The sequence below is a fragment of the Pelodiscus sinensis genome, chromosome 22 (genome assembly GCF_049634645.1).
Source record: "Pelodiscus sinensis isolate JC-2024 chromosome 22, ASM4963464v1, whole genome shotgun sequence".
Classification (NCBI taxonomy): domain Eukaryota; kingdom Metazoa; phylum Chordata; order Testudines; family Trionychidae; genus Pelodiscus; species Pelodiscus sinensis.
The window spans coordinates 11443709-11468045 of record NC_134732.1 but is presented as its reverse complement, the minus strand read 5'-3'; the positions used below and the strand labels follow the sequence as shown (position 1 = coordinate 11468045).

General features: G+C 46.2%; 1 protein-coding gene across 1 annotated transcript in view; it reads right to left on the bottom strand.

The window, feature by feature from the left end:
• GLE1 (GLE1 RNA export mediator) overlaps positions 1–23725 on the bottom strand; it is a 47906-nt gene extending 24181 nt beyond the window's left edge. The window contains exons 1-7 of the mRNA XM_006119031.3: positions 23558–23725; positions 14141–14371; positions 9152–9277; positions 8680–8828; positions 4985–5045; positions 2444–2698; positions 1088–1316 (exon numbers count right to left, since the gene is read on the bottom strand). Of these exons, the coding sequence (XP_006119093.2) occupies positions 1088–1316; positions 2444–2698; positions 4985–5045; positions 8680–8828; positions 9152–9277; positions 14141–14371; positions 23558–23656 (1150 nt within the window). The 5' untranslated portion in view covers positions 23657–23725. The remainder of the gene's footprint in view (positions 1–1087; positions 1317–2443; positions 2699–4984; positions 5046–8679; positions 8829–9151; positions 9278–14140; positions 14372–23557) is intronic.
• Between the last annotated feature and the right edge of the window lie 612 nt (positions 23726–24337).

Sequence of the window (24337 nt, the reverse complement as noted above, 5' to 3'; positions counted from 1 at the left end):
TGCAGGGTCTGGGAAGGAGTTGTGACCTGGGTGAAGGGGGTGCAGAGGGTTTGGGTGATGACTTGGGGCAGGGGAACAGGGTGCAGAGTCAGGGAGGGAGTATGGGTGCCAGAGAGGATTCTGGCCTGGAAGAAGGGTCTGGGAGGGAGTTGTGACCTGGGGGAAAGGAATACAGAGATTTTGGGTGGTGGCCTGGGGCAGGGAGAGAGGGTGGGGGTGCTAGAAGCAGGCTCTGGCTGGGAGACGCTTACCTAGGCAGCTCCCAGTCAGCAGCCCTGCAGGAACCTGAAGGCTGAAGTCACAAGCTGCTTCATATGGCTATGCTACAGGCAGGGAAAAGGAGGGAGGAGGCTTCATTGGCTGCCCCTGCTACCAGCAAAATATCTCAGCTGCTACTGGTCAGTAAAGGGCCAATGGGAGCTGAGAGATTTTACTGAAGGGCAGGACAAAGCACAAAGCCTCACTTCTAGAATAGAGCAACCACATTTAAAGTGGCTGCTGTTGTGCTGTGCTTAAATGGTCCTAGCGAGACAGCTGTGGGCCAGACCTGGTGGCTTGGCGGGCCAGATCTGACCCACTGGCTGCCTTGATCTAGCCCCCTGGCTGCCTCTTGCCCACTCCACCTAAGGCTTCAAAATCTAAAAAAAGTCCACCCTTTGATGGCTCCTGTGCCTTGATTTTTTGAACTTCAATTACAGCCAAATAGTAAGCCATTCTGGAGACATTTCTGTATGCATCTGATAGCAGAGGTGAGGAATTAGAAACTGCCCCTTTTAGTAATCTGTAACCTAGCACACACTGTCCCACCAGATTCTACCCTATTTTATTAATGGACTATGCCCTCCTGCCCAGCATGATGTGTATTGTTCAAGAATGACTGCTTTTGCTTCAATTAACATAACCAGTTTACGAAACATCAACTTCAGTGTCAACGAAGCTTTCTACCAGCAATCCCATACCTTGATAAGCTCCAGGCCAAGCAGAGCTAATCAACTACCACAGATTATGTGTTTCTGAACCTGTGTTAAGTTTGGTAGACCAGTGGAGTTCAGTGAAGTAAGGCAGATCTCACAGGAGCTGGACCTACCTTCCTTTTTCTCTCTTCCCGTAGGATGTTGTACAGGAACGGGAGTCTGGGCTTTCAACTGCTCTTGTTTCTGTAACTGCTGCTGCCTCTCTCTCTCCTCTTCTTCATCCCGCTTCCTCTTCTCTTCCACAGCTGTGGCAATTTCTTGCTGCATACTAGCTATTAATCCTCGCATTTCCTGCAGTGCTCGCTCAGTGTTGGCTACATCTACCTGCATAGGGAAACCTCTCTACCACAAAACAAGGAAAAGGCAAGTTAAAATTAATGCTTGTTCTCCCTAAAAAGAGACTAATTGTGGGGCACGCAGGCTGTCTCTGCTACCCCTGAACTGTACCTAGACACTTTGTGCAGAAGCTGTGACTCTAAAGCACATACTATCTACTATTCCAAACATGCAATGTCAATACCATTTTACTGGAAAGCCCAGACTGCTTCCTCCAGAACCAGTGATTAAGTCACAGCATTAGTCAAGAGACGCAAGCTCATGGCCTTTAGTCACTTCCTAGTACACAACAGACAAGGCAGAATTTCTGTCTCCTACCTCAGTGTACACCAATTACTGAAGACTTCTACTTACACAGTCATGTTCTAGAAACAGAAAAGGATCCACCACAATGCAGCTAAATAAGTGGCACCAGTTTACTTAGTTTAACTAAGGTACAATAGCCACCTTTACAAACCCAACAGACAATCTAGTAAAGGGATCAGACAAGACTCTCAATACATTAGTTCCATTAACAGGGTTGGATAGCACAACAAAAAGGGATCATGCTAGAGAATCAAGTCCCTGTAGCCTGATTATCAGTTTCCCTTTATCCCCACTGGGAAGAGGGCTCTTTCAAATGCCAGCTAAAGCTGAAGTTACAAGACATTTATGAAAGACTGGAATTGAGAACCAGCCCAGCCCATTGCAAATTTTAGAAGTATATTGTTGGTTTCCTCTGTCTTCCACCTTTCATATAGAGAAGAATAGTTTTGTGAGAAAACCTAGATGCTATAGGAAAGCTTATGAATGCTGAAACCTACTAAACACTGCATCATTTAATCTCAAACAGCGATTTGACTATCCATTCCAGTTCTAGCACGGTCTCAGAAAAGACACATCCAACATAAACATTTTACAGTATGTTTAATGTTAAGGAGCTCTTCTCCAGTAAAAATCCCCTAAGTTTATATAAGCCTTTTTCAAGGAAGCCTCTAAAGTGCTCTGAGGAAGATTCTCTTTCCTTCAGATTAACCACTGCACAAGAACTGCATTTATAAGTCTTCTGTGGCAACATAAAAAGTGCCTTTCAATTAGTGTCTCCTTCCAAGGAACGAGAGACTAACTTAAAAGGAAATCTAGAACCTCATTACCTCACTAGTAGTGCGAATAAGTCCGGACACTAGCCCGCAGATCTGGTTGCCACGGTTACTGAACGCGGAGAGATCTATCCTTGGCAAGTCTTTATGTCTGTAGTTGGGGTCAATCTGCTGATTAAGCTGCAGCACTTCCTCCTGTATAGAATAGAGGCGTCGCAACCTTTCCTGGCCTTCTTCCTTGCGCAGACGCTCCAACTCTTCCTGACGCTGCCTCTGCTGTTCTGCTTCACGAAGTTTCAGGTTTAAAATCTGGAGAGGAGGGAATGACAGTTTAAATATAAGCCACACAAATAAAGCTTTACTCACAACACTACCTACTCAGCCGAGGCGGCGTTTCAAAGGGGCAGCGCTGCACTGAGCCCGGGATCAGCTGTGTGGTGCTGCCGCTTTGAAGTACCCTCTCTTCCTCGCTCTCCCCCCCCCCATTGCTGCCTCTATCTGATAGAGGCAACAAGGGGGGGGAGGGGAGAATTGGATAGTCAACTAGTCCTTAATATCCTTAGTCCGCACACAAACTTAAAAGTTCTGGGTTTAATCCTGATATGAAGAAGAAAAAACTTGTGGAACAAATTGGTAAACTTAACAGTAACAAGTCACTGGGACCAGATGGCATTCACTCAAGAGTTCTGAAAGAACTTTAATGTGAAATTGCAGAACTATTAACTGTGGTTTGTAACCGATCCTTTAAATCGGCTTCTGTACCTAATGACTGGAAGATAGCTAATGTGATGCCAATATTTTAAGAGGTGATCCTAGCAATTACAGACCGGTAAGTAACATCAGTAGCGGGCTAATTAGTTGAAATTATAGTAAAGTATAAAATTGTCAGACACGTAAATGAACATAATTTGCTGTAGAAAAGCCAACATGGTTTCTGTGAAGGGAAATCATGTCTTACTAAAGTACTAGAGTTCTTTGAGGTGGTTAACCCAGCTGACCCTAGGTTCCGGGAAATGCCGCGTGGAACCCAGGGCCAGCGGTGGAGTTCCCCGTGACCCCAGGTTCCATGAGGGCACTTCCGCTTTGAAATGAGATTCTTGTACATTTCAAAGTTGGCACGCGGCGTGCAGTACAGGGCCAGCAGGAAGCCTCACTGACTCCAGGCTCCACGCGGGTGCTTCCGCTTCCCTGGGGGCTGTTGTGCATTTCAAAGGGGAAGTGCCCTCGTCGCTGGGGAGAGTAACTAAGCAGCAGTTTGGCATAAAAAAGGACCTGGGAATTACAGTGGATGAGAAGGTGGATATGAGTAAACAGTATGTCCTTGTAGCCAAGGAGGCTAATGGCATATTAGGGTGCATTAGGAAGAGCATTGTCAGCAGATCTAGAGAAGTGATTATTCAGAAATGATTATTCCCCTTTATTCAGCACTGGTGAGGCCACATCTGGAGTAATGCTTTAATTCTGGGCCTCCCATTACTGAAAAGATGTGGATGTGTTGGAGAGGGTCCAGTGGAAGGCAACCAAGATGATTACGGGGCTGGAGCACATGACTTGATAGGAAAGGCTGAAGGATTTGGGCTTGTTTAGTTTGCAGAAGAGAAGAGTGAGGAGGGATTTGATAGCAACACTACCTGAGGGAGGTTCCAAAGAAGATGGAGAAAGGCTGTCCTCAGTAGTGACAGATGGCAGAAAAGGAGCAATGGTCTCAAGTTGCAGTGCGGGAGGTCTAGGTTGGATATTAGGAAAAGCTATTTTACTAGGAGGGTGATGAAGCACTGGAATTGGTTATCTAGGGAGGTGGTAGAATCTCCATCCCTAGAGGTTTAAGTCCCAGCTTGACAACGCCCTGGCTGGGAAGATGTAGTTGGGATTGGTCCTGCTTTGAGCAGGGGGCTGGACTCAGTGACGTCCTGAGGTCTCTTCCAACCCTATGATTCTATGAACCTAGTAGTTTGGGTGCTCACCTGCAATATGGGATACATCTGTGAACCCCCTAATCACTGGGCCTAACAAGTCAGTCACACAGACTTTCCCTCTGCCTTTTTCCAACCAGGATCTGAGAAATCTTCCCAATTAAAGTCTCACTGAACCTTCCTGAAAAAAGTTTCAGTCCTGAGATATCAGCATTTTCCAACAAAAAGTGTTTTACTGAAAAATTCCCATCAACTGTGATCAGGACACAAAATTAGTGCACCTTTCTGTTTATACACTGAACTCAAACTACCAGAAAATAGACATCAGGATGTTAGCCACACTTCACAAGTTAGGTTACAATGCCTCAATGACTAGCCGTATATGCAAAACTAAAAGTCCTGGTCCATCTAAGGTCACTAAAAAACTACTTTTAATTTCAACCCTAACTGCTTCTATTCCTGCAATGTAGTACAGTATCCTTAATGATGAACATTTCACTGGGATATCTACATTCCCATGAGGATGTAACAGATATAGGAGCTGCACTGGGAAGTGCTTTTTCACTCTCCATGCATATTACACTAAGCATAGTGGAAGCAGTTAAATGTGTGCAAGTCCTAGTTTCCAAACACAGACCAACCAACCTTTCTTGTAATAGCACTACCCTTCCTAAGCTCACACCTTTGCTCTGTGGCGATGTTCCTCTTTCAACTTCTCCTGCTGACCCTGGGCCTCTCTGGAGCTGAAATACAAGCAGAAGAAAATGAGTGACCATTCCGTTCTCCAGAGAGCTTTGTATGATTCCTCATCTTCTCTCTCAAGACACACTCAGGATCATGTACAATCTATGGACACGCTAGAGAAGCTATTTTTAAACTGGTTTAAAAGAGAACTTCAGATAGGTCTCCCTTTATCCACTTACTGAAAACTGGAAACCATCCTGAAAGATAAACAACAGCAGGACAAGAAATTCAAAGAATCTGCACATGAGATTTTCAAGCATAAGTCACAGAAGTGTCAACTCTAGAGTGTCGGTTACACTCAGCCAGCTACCAGGGAGGTGGCTTCTGCCACTGCCTTGCTGCAGCGGGCAGCAAAGCCTCCTCTCTGGGAAGCGGGTGGACAAGGGCTGCTTGCTCTGCTCCTGGGGAGAAGGTTTTGCTGCAGCAGTGAAGCCACCTCCTTGGGAGTGTAGCCGGCAGGGGCTGCCAGCTTTGCTCCTGGGAAGGAGACTGCCCTGCTGTGGGGAAGCGGCTGCCCCAGGAGCCTGGTTCATGGGGAGGCTTAGCTGCAGGCTCTGCAGTATAAAGCTCATTTAAGCTTTCTAGTCATCCTCTCCCTCTCACTTTATATTTCAAACTCTGGGCCCCCTGTTCCATATTAGTCATCTGAAGAAGTGGGTTTTGCCCACGAAAGCTCATGACACTATTTATATATTTGTTAGTCTCTAAGGTGCCCATTGTTGTTTTAAAAGTTTTTTAGACAGACACTAACACAGCTACCCCTCTAAGATATTTTACAGAATTTGGTGAAGGCAGAGAAATTGTGAGATTCAGGAATCTTGAACTCTATGCTGGATGGATAAAAAAATTTTCCCCTGTGTGGATCCCGTCACAAAAGCCCCATCAGCTGTTTTTAAAATGGACTGTTTGGTGGTGCCAGACTTTCAGCCAGCCGCTGTGTGGCAGCTCAGAGGGGCTGGGGTGAAAGTGTGGGCATGAGGTGGTGGAGAGCACTTGTCTTTGGGTCTCCTGCTCCTCCCATTAGGCAGAACCTGGCCAGTGGGAATGCAGGGAAAGGCTCCAGACAGCATGCTCGCATGCTGCTGTTACCCCAGCCCAGGAGGGGGAGCACTTCTTCCCCACACAATGAGACTTGGGGCTTTTTCTCCCCACCTTGTGCTCCAGGCCTCTGGAGCACGGAGCTGGCAGCGGCCACTTGCCGGAGGAGGGCCGGGGCTGTGCCAGGGGGCAGCGAGGAGAGTGGCAGCGGCCCCGACATTCCTTGACCCAGTGAGGAGCTACCACCTCTAGCTGCTTGGGCCACTGCCTGCCAGTGCTCCAGCCTCAAACCCTGCCCCCCTACAACAGTAGCGCGCCAGCGGTGGCTTCCTGCCAGGGAGGGGAGTAAGGAGGAAACCCAGAGGCTCCACAGTAGTAGCACCTGGAAAAAGCTGCCCAGGCCGCAGGCTGCCTCCAGCAGGAGCAAAGGGGGCAGTGGGCTCTATGCTGCCCTGATGCTGTAGTGTGCCATCTCAGCCTGTCCCTGGAACAGCTGCTTGCTGGCCCGGGGCCATTCACCCTGTGGGAAGGCGGCTGAGGGCAGAAGGGCGGCAGGATGAAAACTTTTCCTGCAAGACGCAGAGTGACGCCTGATGTCACTTTTGTTGTCCCACAGGAAAAAATTACTTTAAATGGTTTTAATGGATTATTGTAAAATTAAGCCACAAGAACATATTAATCCTTATTATATATTAAAGTAAATAAATATTAAGCAGTACACATTTACTGTATAAATCACAGAAATGAAGGGCTGGAAGGGACCTTGATAAATCATCATGCAATGAAGCAAGAACAAATATACCTAACACCATCCCTAACAGGTGTTTGTCCAACCTGTTCTTATAAACTGTTAGTGATGGGGATTCCCACAACCTCCCTTGAAACTCTATCTATCCTTATACTTAGAAAAATGTTAATATAATCTACGTCTCCCTTGCTAGAGATTAAGCCTGTTACTTCTTGTCCTACATTCCATAAAGATGAAGAACAATTAACTGATCACCATCAATAGTCTTTAACATATTTGAAGACATCAGTCTCCCCTCAGCCTTCTTTTCTCAAGACTAAACATGACAAGTTTTTTTTAAACCTTTCCTCATAGATCAGGTTTTCTAAACCTTTTTTCAGTCTTGTTGCTTTCCTTTGGACTCTCTTCAGTTTGTCAGAACTGGACACAATACTTCTGCTGATGCTTCACCAGCAGAGACTACAGCAGGACAATTACCACCCGTGTCGTACACACGAGGCTTTTGTTAATCCACCCCAGAATTATATTAGTCTTTTTCAAAATTGCATCACATTGTTAACTCATGTTTAGTTTGTGATCCACTAACTTCCAGAGCCTTTTCCAGTACTGCTGCCTAGCCAATTATTACCCATTTTGTAGCTGTGCATTTGATTATTCCTTCCTTCATGAAATATTTGCACTTGTCCTGACTCAATTTAATCTTCTTGATTTCAGGTCAATTCTCCAAAACAATCTTAACAAATCAAATTTTAATCCTGTCTTCCAAAATGTTTGTGATTACTCCCAACTTGGTGTCAACTACAAATTTCACAAGCACACTCTCCACTTCATTTTCCAAATCATGAATGAAAATGCTGGATAGGAGTGAATCAGGACCCACCCTGCAGGACTGCTCTAGATTGGCTCAAGGCTGGGAAGACCTTCAATAACTACTTTGAGTATGGTTTTTCAGCCAGTTGTGCACCTACCCCTACCCCTTATAGCAGTGTTTCTTAAACTGTGTTGCGACCCCCCCCCTTTTTTTGGCTCAATAACCCCCCCCCCCCCCCCCAATAAAAAAAATCCTTGGTGTTCCTCATACAAAAAATTGTTTGGTGTTCCTCGGTCTTAAAAAGTTTAAGAAACACTGCCTTATAGTAAGTTTGTCTGTAGGGACATGCCTAGACCACATGTCCCTTCAGGTTGGACCTCTTTGGTCCAGCACTCTCAGGATGTGACTGGTCCCAGATGAGGGATTTTGCAGGACCTAAGGAGGTCATTTTTTCCACAAAGTCCAAGTGATGTATTTTTCCTTAGGATAGTTCTCAGAAACTGACTGAAAACATCCACACATACACAAAAGATTCAGAACAAGGCAGACCCCTGGCATGGAAAACTTCAGGCTACAACAGCTAAAACTTCATAAAGTTAATCAACTGAAAACAGGATCTTAGAATGGGAAGTGATGGACAACCTTAATAATAAAGAGTGCTATAGCCTCCAATGTAGGATACTTGTATCCATAGATAATGACTTAACTTTATACTTTCATACCCATCTGTAAGGCAGCAAGTGACAGCCATGCACTTAAATTCTAAAGCATAATGTTGTTTAGTTTTCACTACCTGTAAATGTCATCTGCACATTTGAGCGTATGATCACACAGGTTAGTCTCCTGATGTATGATATTCAGCAAGATATACAAAAACATCTATTGGATATTAATTCATTCACAAACTTCAACAAAAAGCAGCTCAGTTTTACTAGGGTTACAGATCCAAGAATCAAAACTTTCAATTTAGTCAGTCTCCAATAATAGAAGTCATTTGCTGCATTACTAAGAGTTTACATAACAGAACAACCGTTACCTCTTCTCCATCACTTCCTGCAGGTCCTGGTATTCTTGATGCTGTTTTAATTCCTTTAGCTCATCAAAACGCTTCAGTTGCTCACTTGCCATATCAGAAACCGCTCTCACCATCTCCTCTTGCTGCTCCTGCCTCTGCCTGAGCCCCTCCTGCAGATTACCAGGAGAAAGGAAGAGCCATTCACATATACTTTGCATTGTGAACACAGCTCTGCCAGTGCTAACTCCTCAGGAAGAGAGCAGACTCTGGAGGGCCAGATTCCACATTAACAGCCCCACCAGGGACTTTGACAAAGACAGGAACTGCATTATCACTAGGATCTGTACAAAAATTAATGCAAGTAGCAAAAACTAAGCCAAGACAACCATAATCATGTTTTAATTTAGAGGTTATCTTTGTGTCCCACTAGTTTTAATGGAACATTATCACATTTGGCTACATAGTGCCTCAGTTATTCAACATGCCTTGTTACCTTTCCTTTCAATCTGTGGACCTCTTCATACATCCATATGCAGCCTTCCACCTCTGTAACTTTAGATGGTAGAACCATAAGATGGACTTCGTGATCTGTGTCAAGCAGGCTAAGATCTTCATTGCCCTATAAGGACAGTCCGACAAACCAAGTCAGTAACAGACTAGATCAGTAGTAAGTTATTCAGGAAATCAGGTAAGCCAACAATCTTTCTCTAAAAAAATAGCATGCACCATAAGAGACATAAGCAGACTACTGCCTATCTATGGTTCTTATACCGCTTCCATCTCTACAGTATTTTAGTTGCTGACTAGCTTTAATGTATTTATCCTCACGAAACCAGGTGAGGTAGGGAAATGTTGTCTTCATTTTGCAGAAGAGGGAACTGACTCCCAGAAATTTTCTGAAGCCAAGTGATTTGCTCAAAGTTGCATAGGAGGTCTGTGATGGAACACAGAAAAGACTGATTTATAACTGGTATTCTTAGATATGTGCTGTTCATGTATAACACGTGGGGTTCTGCAGGGGTCTGTTTTGGGACTGGCTCTGTTCAATATCTTCATCAACGAATTAGATATTGGCATAGAAAGTACGCTTATTGAGTTTACAAATGACACCAAGCTGGGAGGGGTTGTGACTGTTTTGGAGGATAGGGTTATAATTCAAAATGATCTGGACAAATTGGAGGAATGGTCTGAGGTAAATAGGATGAAGTTTAATAAAGACAAATGCAAAGTGCTCCACTTAGGAAGGAACAATCAGTTTCACACATACAGAATGAGAAGCGACTGTCTAGGAAGGAGTATGGCAGAAAAGGATCTAGGGGTTATAGTGGACCACAAGCTGAATATGAGTCAGCAGTGTGATGCTGTTGCAAAAGAAAGCAAACATGATTCTGGGATGCATTAACAGGTGTGTTGTGAGCAAGACATGAGAAGTCATTCTTCCACTCTACTCTGCGCTGGTTAGGCCTTAGTTGGAGTATTGTGTCCAGTTCTGGGCACCGCATTTCAAGAAAGATGTGGAGAAATTGGAGAGGGTCCAGAGAAGAGCAACAAGAATGATTAAAAGTCTAGAGAACATAACCTATGAAGGAAGGCTGAAAGAATTGGGTTTGTTTAGTTTAGAAAAGAGAAGATTGAGGGGGGACATGATAGCAGTTTTCAGGTGTCTAAAAGGGTGTCATAAGGAAAAGAGCGAAAACTTGTTCATCTTGGCCTCTGAGGATAGAGCAAGAAGCAATGGGCTTAAACTGCAGCAAGGGAGGTTTAGGTTGGACATTAGGAAAAAGTTCCTAACTGTCAGGCTAGTCAAACACTGGAATAAATTGCCCAGGAAGGTTGTAGAATCTCCATCTCTGGAGATATTTGAGAGTAGGTTAAATAAATGTCTATCAGGGATGGTCTAGACAGTATTTGGTCCTGCCATGAGGGCAGCGGACTGGACTCGACCTCTCGAGGTCCCTTCCAGTCCTAGTATTCTATGATTCTATGATTCCACTTTACGTGCGTGTGCTTGCCACATGCACTGGTGCTGGAAGTTTTTCCATCAGCAGTATCTATAGGGGAGAGGCTCTGGCTGCTCCTGGAATGGTGCCTTCATGGTGCAGTACAAGGGGCACCATGCGCTCCTCCAATCCTCAGTTTCTTCTTGCCAGAAACTCTGATCATGGAATGGACACAAGTTACAGAACAGGTCTTTTCTTTTTAGAGTGCTTACTCATGTCTGTTCCACATTAGGTGACTTCAAGCAGTACCCGTAGAGGCAAGTAGGAGTTCACAGACATGCAGTTTGTAGCACAGCTCTACCAAATCCAGCATTGTCTCTAGCCTGTTGATCCACATGTTCATGTCTCATTGTGCATGACTCAAGGACCATAACGCAGCTATACAGATGTCCTAACCGGAATGTGGGCCAGGAAGGCTGCTGCTGAGGCCTGAGATCTGGTCAAATGCGCCCAGATGTTCAGTGGCAGCAAGACCTTTGACAACTCGCAGAAGGTCCTTATGCAAGAGATTCTTTAAGATGATACCAGAAGGTCCTTCATACTATCAGCCATGGTGACAGAGCTGCATGGACTTATGGAAAGACTCTCAAGTAGAATACCAAACCTCTCCTGACATCTAGAGCATGCAAATACTTCTATGCCATATTATTTGGCTTGGGACAGAACACAGGCAGGAATAGGTCCTAGTTTACATGATAGGAAAACCCCACCTTAGGGGAAAAAACGCGAGATGGGATGCAGTTGGACCTTGTCCTTCTTCCAAGACAAGTAGGAAAGTTAGCAAGAGTCAGTGGTTTAAATGGTACACAGGTGAGTCCTGGAGGAAAAAAAGGTAAAGATCCCACACCTGGGGTTAGACATCTTGAGGCCCCTCACAAACTTAACTGTCACATCATGACAAAAGACCATCTGACCCTGGATTGGCTGGTGGAAAGCAAAAAAGGCTGCAAGGTGTACCCTGATGGAAGAGTGAGCCAACCCCTGGTTCCTTTGAGGTGCAGTAAATAGTCTAATGCAGACTGCACAGAAGAGTGCAAGGGAGAGATGCAGAAAAGCTTGGACGCAAGCAAAGTCCAGGACCATGCCAATAAATTCAATCTTCTGTAGAGGGATTAATATTGACTTCTTGTTGTTCATGAGGCGGCAGAGACCTGCAAGTGGTATCTCCTCACTGTCATGTCAGTCCTTGGAGTGGCCTTGTTGAGTCAGTCATTGAGGTACAGGTATATCTGCATCCCATGGGCTCCTCCAATTCCTCTGCCTAGAGCCAAGATTTGATGCCACTTTCTTTAATAGCTCTTGATGAGCCTTAGGATCGTCTTGCGGAACCAGATGCAGGGGAGCCAAAATAGACTCATCTGGCAGCAACGACGTCAAAATCAGTATCATGGTTGTTTCCATATCGCCTGGTGGTCCAGCAATGGGTTGCTCTGTGCCCTCATGGCCACCTTTAGGGCTTCTACCTGAGGAGCAGGATGCAAAGCTGCAGCTGATAGCTGGGGTGAGGCTATGTGACCCCTCTGAGACCCAGCAGTACCATGCTGCTGTTCACTGGCCATAAGGGGGCGGGGGGGGGAGGGGTGCTGGAGTACCAACAACACTGATGATATCTCCTGGACTTGGCCCACCATCTGGTTTAAGCCATAGATGGAGGGTGAACAGACAATGACCAGGGACCAGGAACTGGTGGATCTATGATCCCTCACTGAGCAGTGTTTTTAGCCAGGATAAGTCCCCGGCACAGGAGGCTGGTGACCAGCAGCAATCAGCCGATAGATGATAGTAAACCATTAATCTAGATCTAAAATTGTCTGAGTGGTGCCAGGATGGGGCTGGGAACTAGAGTACACCCAGGCATCTTGAGGGACCCACTGCATGGGAGAGATGTCATGGTGACTTTTACCACAAGAGATCAAACATCAGTTGCAGTTTGCAGAATGTTTTCACGATCAGCAACAAGGTGAAATGAAGAATTGGTGCTTCTCCTCTAGCCAGTGGGCATGTGCCTCCACAGATCTACACCATGACACTGGTGAACTGCACTCCAATTCACACTGACAGGGCCCACAGCAGGCTCCAGCTGGCCTGCCTCCCTATCCCTGAGGCATGTCGGCTCTACATTGGTGAGTGTGGTTGGGATGTTTCCCGGGGCGCTGCTGAGATGGGGACCTACAGATAGGTCTCAAAGCAGGTTTTCCTTTAGACTAGGGAACTGCTAAAGCTGGTGTGGATGGCATCAGTAACGTCAAGAGCCTGTGGCTCTTGTACATTTCAAAGGGAGAGGCACAGCAGTTGGGTCCCCGCACAAGGAGGGACTGCTTTGGTCCCCACTTGCGTGGGTTCCCTGCTGCGCCTCTGCCTCCCTGTGGAAATGGTGCTGGAGGGAACGGTTTTTAAGCTGATACAGAGGCAGCAAGGGCAGGGGCAATTAGTTGAGTAGTGACTCGACTACCCAATAAGTCTCATCAGGTAGTCGACTAGTTGCTTACATCCCTAAGTGGGACTTCTATACAGTGAAGGCACTCAGTGTTTGGTGTAGCAGACCTGGTTGGGGTAGTCTAGACCACTCTACTTGAGCTGGTACGCTACTTCCTGAAAAAGGAGTTGAGTTGCCCAAAGCAGGTCATGATTCTCCTCCAACCCTTCCTTTTCCCTTATGGGAGGTGGGACATCTTCCTTCAAGTTTTTTGGCCCTTTTGGAAGTAATTGTGGAGGGAGACCAGTACTGGCTGGGAGACTCTGTATCGATGCCACGGGTATTTGGGGCCAAGTCAAATCTTTGTCTCTCTCTTTCCCTTCCTGTCCTGGGTTCAACCAATTACAAATACGATACTTGCCACTAACAGGTCCTTCTCCCAGACAACTCAGGCAGCTGGTGTGAGGATCGCTGATGGGTACGGTAACCCTACAGCAGTCACATGGCTTGAAGTCAGGGGACTGGAGCATCCCAAGGCAAAGTTCCATTCAGGACCAACTACTAAGTAACTGTGACTAAAGTACTAATGAAAATACTAGAAAGTTGGGATGTGAAGGACTAGTCTACTAGTCGACTATCCAATAAGCAAATGCTTATCGGATAGTTGACAAGCTGGTCGACTGCTCGCTTCACTCCCCCACACTTTGCTGCCTCTATCAGAGAGAGGCAGCAAGCGAGAGGAAAGGGGTACTTCAAAGCAGCAGTGCTGCCACGGGAACCCAGCATCCAGCTCCTACCAGCATTTCAAAGCAGCAATGCCGCGTAGACCCTGGGGTCAGTTGGGGACTCCGCACTGACCCCGGGCTCCGTTGCTGCTTTGAAACACCACAGGGAGCCTGACTCTGGGCTCCCGTGGCATTTCAAAGTGGCAGCACCGTACAGAGCCCAGGGTCAGCAGGGAGACACCAGTGTAGCAACAGCACTTCAAAGGTGGAGATGCCCTATCGACTATTTGATTAGTCAATTACCCTAGCTCCTTATATATGCACTATAGTTAACTAATTACCTTTGTTTCACTGCGTGCTGCAGATGAAAGTGGTGAAGAGTTCAGCTGGCTGGCAGGAGAAGTGGTCTTTGCAAGGGAAGGTGGTTGGTCATCTGTAGGGGGAATGGATTCATTGGGTGATGAACTTCGGGAGAGAGGCGTTTCCTGTAGAGATTGGGAGATCACTCGATCCAGCACCCAACCAGAGTAGGGAGATAACTTTGGAGGGCACCTGCATCCTTCCAAAATATCCTGGATAGAAAGAGAGATAATTTGTTCTATGAACATGTAAAATAGCAAAGTGAACCACAAAACACAGTAATTTAACTTTAAGGGAGAAAAAAAAAGCAGATCCTGAAAAACCTCTCAGCATGTCTCATTCGTGGGGCTTCATTGTGTAAATATCATTATTACCTCATCTTATTGTGCCAGCCTCTATTGAGCCCCATTAGTCCCGTTCTTCCATGAACTTACTTCCTTGCAGCCCACTATGCATGGAATGCCCTTCTTGAGCTGGGCCACATAGCGACTTACCCTCTCCTAACTTGAATTACTCTACAGTAAAGATATTAAGAAGCAGGAAATTGACTAATCATGCAGTCAATACAATTTGTATCAACTACACGATTTGTCAATAAGAGGGCCCCACTGCAGCTCTGCAGTATAAATGTAGGAGGAGCCGGGTGCACAGGTAGCCCGGCTCTTACTACATTTAAAATGCAGAACTGGAACCTAGGTAGATCTGGGAACCAGCACAAACTGAGACTGAGCAGTCCTGGCTCCCTCCAGGTCCCAGACCACTGTGCCCTTGCCTTCTGTGTCGCCCCACCCCGTACTGCGGAGACAGTGCTGAGGGAACTGGCTTTTAAGGCAGGTTCCCCCCAGCAACTGGCTCCTGCCCTCCCACTTTCTACCTCTGATACGGAGGCAGCAAAGGAAGGGGGGAGCAAGTAGCTGAGTAGTGACTTAACTAGTCACTTACATCCCTACTCCACAGAGCCACTTTTTCGATATTATGCCAACAAAAAGCCAGTTAAGTGTATGTCTTCACTAAAAACACTGCAGCTGCACCGGTATAGCTACAGAAAGCATTATCTGCTCATTGTACTTAATCCCAACTCTCTGACAGGCAGTGGCTAAGCTGATGGAAGAATTCATCCACTGATCTAACAATATCTACTAGGGATGTGAGTTTAATCGATTAACCGGTTAACTGAAAAGCTGATGCTTATCAATTACTGTCATTGGTTAAACTCTGCCCTGCTCCTGGGCAGCAGCAGCGTCGCCTCCTCCCCAGCTGAGCCACCAACCCTTGCCCACCTGGCCCCAGGGAAGGTGGCTTCGCTCTTGGGGAGGTTTTATTGTAGGCTCTGCTGCATGAGGTTTATTTAAGCTTTATACTGCAGAGACCACAGCATATGTAACCACTAAGATTAACTGTTACACAGTTACCTTAAATGACTTTTAACATCCCCAATATCTACACTGGAGTTTAGGTCAGGTTTAGAGGAGGGGTGGGGAACCTCAGGCCCAGGGACCAGATGTGGCCCTCGGTTTACCTGGATCCAGTTCCTGAGACTCAGCCACCCCTTTCTCCCCCAGCACTGGGGAGTCCGTACTGGTGCTCCAGCACCTCTGTTGTCCCCCTGGGGGCTGGAGCACACAAAATCTTCTAGGCTGGGCCCCCCTTGTCTCTGGTGTGCAAGGGAATGTGGGGAGTATCTTTCTCTTTCAATCACGGGCCACAACAAGAGGGTTCCCCCTCCCGCCACTTCTCACTTGCGTGCAGCCCTCAACTGATTTTTCTGTGGATCAGTGGCCCCTGACCAAAAAAAGGCTCCCCACCCCTTGTGTTGGGGATGAATTTTTCACACCCTTAGGCAATATAGCTAGCATGACCATGTTCATTTCACTTATCCCATGACTAACTTCTCAGATATTAGAGGTGAGGGATCAAATGGTAGGAAGGAGAGAGAGAAGGTAGAACTGAACTTGTGTATTGTTGTTGGGGAAGAAAAAGAAGGTGAAATGTGGGATTGGGGGGAAAGAATGCAGCATGTTTAATTTGTTATGAATCAACATTGCTCTGATTGTCTTGCTTGTCTGCTGTATTTCATTTAACACCCTCATCTTTGTCTTTTCATATTGGTGACCTCTTTCAGGGCAGACACTGTACTTTCCTCTGTTTGGAAAACACCTAGCATAGCCATGGCTGTCATCTAGGGATGTAAAATCATGTGTAATTGGTTAATCAGTTAAACATGAAGTTGACTGGAGCGCCCCATTGCCACAGGTAGGGGCTGCTCCCTGCTCCAGATGCCTGGAGCAGCCCCTTGTCAACAGCAGGCAGGAAGCTGCTCCAGCCCCCGCCAGATAACTGGAACAGGTAAGCATCACCCATTAAGGGTGATGCTTATGGGTTAAGCTTTCACATCCCTTGTTGTCATCACAATCTAGTTAATCTCCAGATAGATTTGGGAACAGTTATGGAAAGAGGCAAAGAACAGTCTTGAGGAACTATGGTTCAAAAAGAAGTTTTATACACAAGGAGTAGGAGTGCTCTAAAGGCAAAGTTTACTGGCCACATATGCAAAAGCTAGTTGCTATTCACGAATGGATCTACAAGGGACGTACTCACTAGGCAGAAAATTAAAAAATAGATTTATCTGTAGCTGCTAGATACAAGCCAACATCACTTAAGAAAGAAGGGGACCCTGCAGTTGAACTAAGTCTGAATCTTCTTTTGAATATTTAACAGTGAACATTTCTCAAGAAACTCATCTGACTTGAAACAAACTCTACACTTCAGCGATCACCCCCCAATGATCAGAGATTAATTAATGAACTATGGGAAGAGCAGAAATCAGCTTTAAAAATGAAGTGACGTGTAAACCTATAATACTTAAAATATCGGGGGCAACAAGAACTAAAGAGGCTGAAGGGACACAAGTTTTCAGAATTAGATCTTTATATAAACCATCAACTATGAAATACTGCAAACAAGATTTTGGACAGCACCAGTCAGGATACATGCACAAAGTGAGGGGTTATATAACCCTTAATTACAGCAGTGGGTCTTAATCTGCAGATTGCCATGTTTCTTCTTCTTCCTATATATTTCAGTTATGTGTGTGTCTGTCTGTGAATGTTCGAGAACTCCTCCTAAACGGTAAGAGCTAGGAGCACCAAATTTGGTATGTAACTTCCTCTTAACCTAACGTAAAGCAAGGTCAAGGTTTTGTTGGGCTAGGACAATGAGATGTGCCTAGAATTCAGTTGCTTCTCAAATGGAAAGAGGGGGAGGCACCTGGCAGGAGGGACATATACTGCATAATGACCACAGTTGGGCAGCAAGAGGCCAGAGATGGGAACCCAATTGGGCCAGCAAGGGAAGTGGGGGGGGGGGGGGGGGGAGGGCCGCCAGCAAGAAAGGGACAACTGTCTACTACAAATTTCAAAAAGTTTGTCTGCGTGCCTGTCCCCCAGCCAGAGAACATGCCCTCCCTCCTCCAGCTGTGTTCACTGCAGCAGCTGTCGACAGGCACTTCTCTCCTTGTCTGGAGCTGCTGAGGTGAGAGAGGGCTGGAGTGGTCCTCTCTCCCCAGAGCAGCCTGCATACTGAATCCCTCATCACCAGTCTCACCCAAGAAATGAAGTTAAAAACCCCACAAAAAAACCTTATTTGAGGTAAGTGAGGAAGCCAAACACCAGGAAGAATCACAAGGAGGAACAAGCAACAAAAGAGGACCCCTGATTCGGATGGAGAAGGTAGGATGATCAACTAGTTATCTAAGGTGTTTGTACACAAATGCGAGAAGCCTGGGGAACAAACAGGAAGAATTAGAAGCCCTGGTCCAGCCGAACAACTATGATTTGATTGGAATAACGGAGACTTGGTGGGATGACTCGCATGACTGGAGCACTGTTATGGAAGGGTATAAACTGTTCAGGAAGAACAGGTGGGGGAGAAAAGAAGGAGGAGTTGCATTGTATGTAAGAGAGCAGTATGATTGCTCAGAGCTCCAGTATTTAGAGGGAAAAAAGACTGTTGAGAGTCTATGGGTTAAGTTTAGAGGTGGAAGCAACAAGGGTGATGGTGTGGTTGGGGTCTGCTATACACCGCTGGATCAGGTGTATAAAATAGACTAGGCTTTCTTTGGACAACTGAGAGAATCATAGAGCTGGAAAAGACCTCAGAAGGTCATCAAGTCCAGCCCCCTGCTCTAGGCAGGACCAATCCCAACTAAATCAACCCAGCCAGGGCTTTGTCAAGCCGAGACTTAAACACCTCTAGGGATGGAGACTCCACTACTTCCCTAGGTAACCCATTCCAGTGTTTCTCTACCCTCCTAGTGAAGTAGTTTTTCCTAATATCCAACCTGGACCTCTCCCACCACAACTTGAGACCATTGCTCCTTGTTCTGCCATCTGTCACCACTGAGAACAGCCTCTCCATCCTCCTTGGAAGCTCCCTTCAGGAATTTGAAGGCTGCTATCAAATCCCCCCTCACTCTTCTCTTCTGCAGACTAAACAGACCCAACTCCCTCAGCTGCTCCTCATAGGTCATATGCTCCAGCCCCCTAATCATTTTGGTTGCCCTCCGCTGGACCCTCTCCAATGTGTCCACATCCTTTTTGTAGTGTGGGGCCCAGAACTGGACACAGTACTCCAGATGTGGCCTCACCAGAGCCGAATAAAGGGGAATAATCACTTCTCTGGATTGAAAGTCACAACTGAATTGTCAGAAGTCCTCTCTCTCTCAGTCCCATTATGATCACTAAAATGGTCTTCCTTGTCCATCTATCTGACCAAGCCATCAATATATCAAATTTTAAAGTGATAATAAAGCTCAAGTCATAAGAACATAAGAACATAAGAACGGCCGTACTGGGTCAGACCAAAGGTCCATCTAGCCCAGTATCCTGTCTACCGACAGTGGCCAGCACCAGGTACCCCAGAGAGGGTTGACCGAAGTCAATGATCAAGCGATTTGTCTCCTGCCATCCCTCTCCAGCCTCTGACAAACAGAGGCCAAGGACACCATTTTATCCCCTGGCTAATAGCCTTTTATGGACCTAACCTCCATGAATTTATCCAGCTTCTCTTTAAACTCTATTATAGTCCTAGCCTTCACCGCCTCCTCTGGCAAGGAGTTCCACAGGTTGACAACACGCTGTGTGAAGAACTTCCTTTTATTAGTTTTAAACCTGCTACCCATTAATTTCATTTGGTGTCCTCTAGTTCTTCTATTATGGGAACTAATAAATAACTTTTCTTTATCAGCCCTCTCCACACCACTCATGATTTTATAGACCTCTATCATATCCCCCCCTCAGTCTCCTCTTTTCTAAACTGAAAAGTCCCAGTCTCTTTAGCCTCTCCTCATATGGGACCCGTTCCAAACCCCTAATCATTTTAGTTGCCCTTTTCTGAACCCTTTCCAAGGCCAAAATATCTTTTTTGAGGTGAGGAGACCACATCTGTACACAGTATTCAAGATGTGGGCGTACCATAGTTTTATACAGGGGCAGTAAGATGTTCTGGGTCTTATTTTCTATCCCTTTCCTAATAATTCCTAGCATCCTATTTGCCTTGTTGACCGCCGCTGCACACTGTGTGGAAGTTTTCAGAGAACTGTCCACGATAACTCCAAGATCTCTTTCCTGATTTGTCATAGCCAAATTAGCCCCTATCATACTGTACGTATAGTTGGGGTTATTTTTCCCGATGTGCATTACTTTACACTTATCCACATTAAATTTCATTTGCCATTTTGTTGCCCAATCACTCAGTTTGGTGAGATCTTCTTGGAGTCCCTCACAGTCTGCTTCTGTCTTGACTATCCTAAACAGTTTGGTATCATCTGCAAACTTTACTACCTCACTGCTTACCCCTTTCTCCAGATCATTTATGAATAAGTTGAAAAGGATTGGTCCCAGGACTGACCCTTGGGGTACACCACTAGTTACCCCTCTCCAATCTGAAAATTTACTATTTATTCCTACCCTTTGTTTCCTGTCTTTTAGCCAGTTCTCAATCCAAGAAAGGACCATCCCTCTTATCCCATGGCCATGTAATTTACACAAGAGCCTTTGGTGAGGGACCTTGTCAAAGGCTTTCTGAAAATCCAAGTATACTATATCTACTGGATCCCCCTTGTCCGCATGTTTGTTAACCCCTTCAAAGAACTCTAATAGATTAGTAAGACAGGATTTCCCTTTACAGAAACCATGTTGACTTTTGTCCAACAAATTATGTTCTTCTACATGATTCACAATTTTATTCTTTACTATTGTTTCGACTAATTTGCCCGGTACTGAAGTTAGACTTACCAGTCTGTAATTGCCAGGATCGCCTCTAGAGCCCTTTTTAAATATAGGTGTCACGTTGGCTACCTTCCAGTCATTAGGTACGGAAGCCGATTTAAAGGATAGGTTACAAACCACAGATAATAGCTCAGCAATTTCCCATTTAAGTTCTTTTAGAACCCTTGGATGAATGCCATCCTGTCCCGGAGATTTGTTAACATTAAGTTTTTCTATTTGTTCCAAAACCTCCTCTAATGACACTTCAATCCAGGACAGTTCCTCAGATTCATCACCCACAAAGGACGGTGCAGATTCAGGAATCTCCCCAACATCCTCAGCCGTGAAGACTGAAGCAAAGAAATCATTTAGTTTCTCCGCAATGGCTTTATCGTCTTTGATTGCTCCTTTTATAGCTCGATCATCTAGGGGACCCACAGGCTTTTTAGCAGGCTTCCTGCTTCTAATGTACTTAAAAAACATTTTGTTATTTCTTTTTGAGTTTTTGGCTAGCTGTTCCTCAAAATCTTTTTTTGCTTTTCTTATTACATGTTTACACTTGATTTGACAGTGTTTATGTTCCTTTCTATTTATCTCACTAGGATTGGACTTCCACTTCTTAAAAGATACCTTTTTGTCCCTCACTGCTTCTTTTACATGGTGGTTAAGCCACGGTGACTCTTTTTTAGGTCTCTTGCTATGTTTTTTAATTTGGGGTATACATTTAAGTTGGGCCTCTATTATGGTGTCTTTAAAAAGTTTCCATGCAGCTTTCAGGGATTTGGCTCTAGTCACTGCGCCTTTTAATTTCTGTTTAACAACCTCCTCATTTTTGTGTAATTCCCCTTTTTGAAATTAAATGCCAGGGTACTGGACTGCTGAGGTGTTCTTCCCACCACAGGAATGTTGAATGTTATTATATTATGGTCACTATTCCCAAGCGGTCCTGTAACGGTTATATCCTGGACCTGATCCTGCACTCCACTCAGGACTAAATCGAGAATTGCCTCTCCCCTTGTGGGTTCCTGCACTAGCTGCTCCAAGAAGCAGTCATTTAAGCTATTGAGAAATTTTATCTCCGCTTCTCTTCCTGAGGTGACATGTATCCAGTCAATATGGGGGTAATTAAAATCCCCCATTATTATAGAGTTCTCTATTTTGGTAGCCTCTCTAATCTCCCTCAGCATTTCTATGTCAGTATTGCTGTCCTGGTCAGGTGGTCGGTAATATATCCCTACTGCTAATTTCTTGTTATTGGAGCATGGAATTTCTATCCATAGCGATTCTATGGAACATGTTGATTCACTTAATATTTTTATTTCATTTGATTCTACATTATCTTTCACATACAGTGCCACTCCGGCACCCACCCGGCCTGCTCTATCCTTTCTATATATTTTATATCCCGGTATGATTGTGTCCCACAGATTTTCCTCATTCCACCAGGTTTCAGTGATGCCTATTATGTCAATCTCCTCATTTAATACGAGGTACTCTAGTTCACCCATCTTATTAGTCAGATTCCTAGCATTTGTGTACAAGCACTTTAAAAATTTGCCACTGGTTATTTGTCTGCCCTTCCCTGATGCATTGGATTCCTTTCTATGCGATTGTTTGTCAGCTCTGGCCAATGGTTTGCCCTCTCCCCTCCTCTCTTTCCAACTACAGCTTAGAGAATCTCTATCAACGGATTCTCCTCTAAGAGAAGTCTCTCTCCGATTTACGTGCATCTCCTCACCAATCGGCTTTCCCCCATCTCTTAGTTTAAAAACTGCTCTACGGCCTTATTAATGTTTAGTGCCAGCAGTCTGGTTCCACCCTGGTTTAGGTGGAGCCCATCCTTCCTGTATAGGCTCCCCCTCTCCCAAAAGTGTCCCCAGTTCCTAATAAATCTAAACCCCTCTTCCCTACACCATCGTCTCATCCACGCATTGAGACTCTGAAGCTCTGCCTGCCTATCTGGTCCTGCGCGTGGAACTGGAAGCATTTCCGAGAACGCCACCATAGAGGTCCTGGATTTCAGTCTCTTTCCTGGCAGCCTAAATTTGGCCTCCAGGACATCTCTCCTACCCTTCCCTATGTCATTGGTACCTACATGTACCACGACCACCGGCTCCTCCCCAGCACTACACATAAGTCTATCTAGATGCCTCGAGAGATCCGCAACCTTCGCACCAGGCAGGCAAGTGACCACCAGGCAGGCAAGTCCTTATTCAACTCCTCCTCAACCTAAGTTTCTGATCTTATTTTTTCCTTACTTTTCACTCTGCCAATAATACTCATTTTCCAGTTCCTGTCTCAATGCCTTCTTCCATATCATCCTCTGTGCAGAGAAGGCCTTCTCCATCCTAGTTCATCAAGCCATCTGCTTATTAAAATTCAAATTCCTACTGAATATCTACCAGAATTGATAACATAAAATCTCCTTAAGCCTACCTCTGTATTCTCAGGGGTCCTGGACAGTTTGCAGGCTCATTCTGTGTCTGTATGGGCAAGAGTACAGTCTGTGCTTTGTTCTTGTCTACATTACACATGCTCTGCAGAAATATCTATACCAGTACAGCACCCTAATATAGATACAGCTTATATATGCAGGGGCTGTTTCAGTGTGAATTTGCTAATATCTCCCAAAGATTATTGTGGACATGAACACTCTTCCACCCGCACATCTCCATCTGCCTAAGCTAAAAATGCTACAGATGCACCACAGGGATAGCATGAGGGGATCCCCCTGACCCTACATACCAGGGATGGCTGGGAGTGGGTGACCCACTGATGGGGGGGAACTCTCTGGGCCTGTCCCTGGGTGAAGAGCAACTGCCCTACCAGTGTATGAGGGTTTCCCAGACCCTCCCACACTGGGCTGGCCAGGAGCAGGTGCTCCCCTCTTTTGTGTGCCTGAGGGGGTCCCGAGCAGGGAGAGCTGGGACCTCCCACTGTGTGGAGATGGCCGTGGCCGGAAGCGGGCGCAACCCATTTGGGGAGGCGAGAGAGACTGGCCGGAAGCGGGTGCAATCCATGTGTGTGGAGGGGAGGTGTCCCAGAAGCTGTGCAGCCGGGGGTGAGGAGGAGGGTCCCAGAGCGGGATTGGCCGGAGCGGTAGCAGGCAGCGCTCCCCCGCTCCGCACTCACCTCACCGCGCAGCAGCCAATCCCGGGAGTAGCTCAACTGCCCCTTGCTGGAGCCTTTCAGCGCCTCCAGGGTCTCCCAGCGGTACCGCTCCGACGGCATCTCGACCCAGCCCCAGGCTCGCTACCGACCAGTTGCAGCTCCGCCAACCGCCGCGCATGACGGGAACACAATGACCTTTGACCCCTCACGCACGCTCGTTCTGTTTCCGGGCACCTGCAGTTCTTCTGCCCCCCCCTCCCCCTTCCATGAGGAAACCGCAGTGACGCTTCGGAGACGCCGTATCGTCCCCTGCTGGCGCGCAGAAAGCGCTGCAGCCCTCAATGGGCCTTGGGGTCTGCTGGTGCGGCGCCGCCTGTTAACCCCTCAGCCCCCCGCAGGTTCGTGTTTCCAGGGGCTGCCCGACGGGGAACCAACCGCCGCCCTGCGAGTGAAAACGCCAGGCCCCTGAGAGCCGGACATACTCCCCGTTGTGTCCGTGCCTGGGCTGAGCAGCACAAAGCGACCATCCCCTCCCCAGAGCAACTGCAACAGAACAAGATTTGTCTATGCTGATGGAAACGAGCCAGCTCAGCCAAGGGGCGGCCTCTTCAGAGCCAGTGATAGAAATGTAGCCCTGTTAGTCTGGTGTCACTTCAGGGTCTCTACCAAGCATGTATAACCCTCAACTACCCACCCGGAGAAGTAAAAAAGCAAATTGAAAGAGCCAGACGAATACCCAGAAACCATCTTCAAGACAGACCCAAGAAAACCAACAATAGATCACCACTTGGCATCACCTAA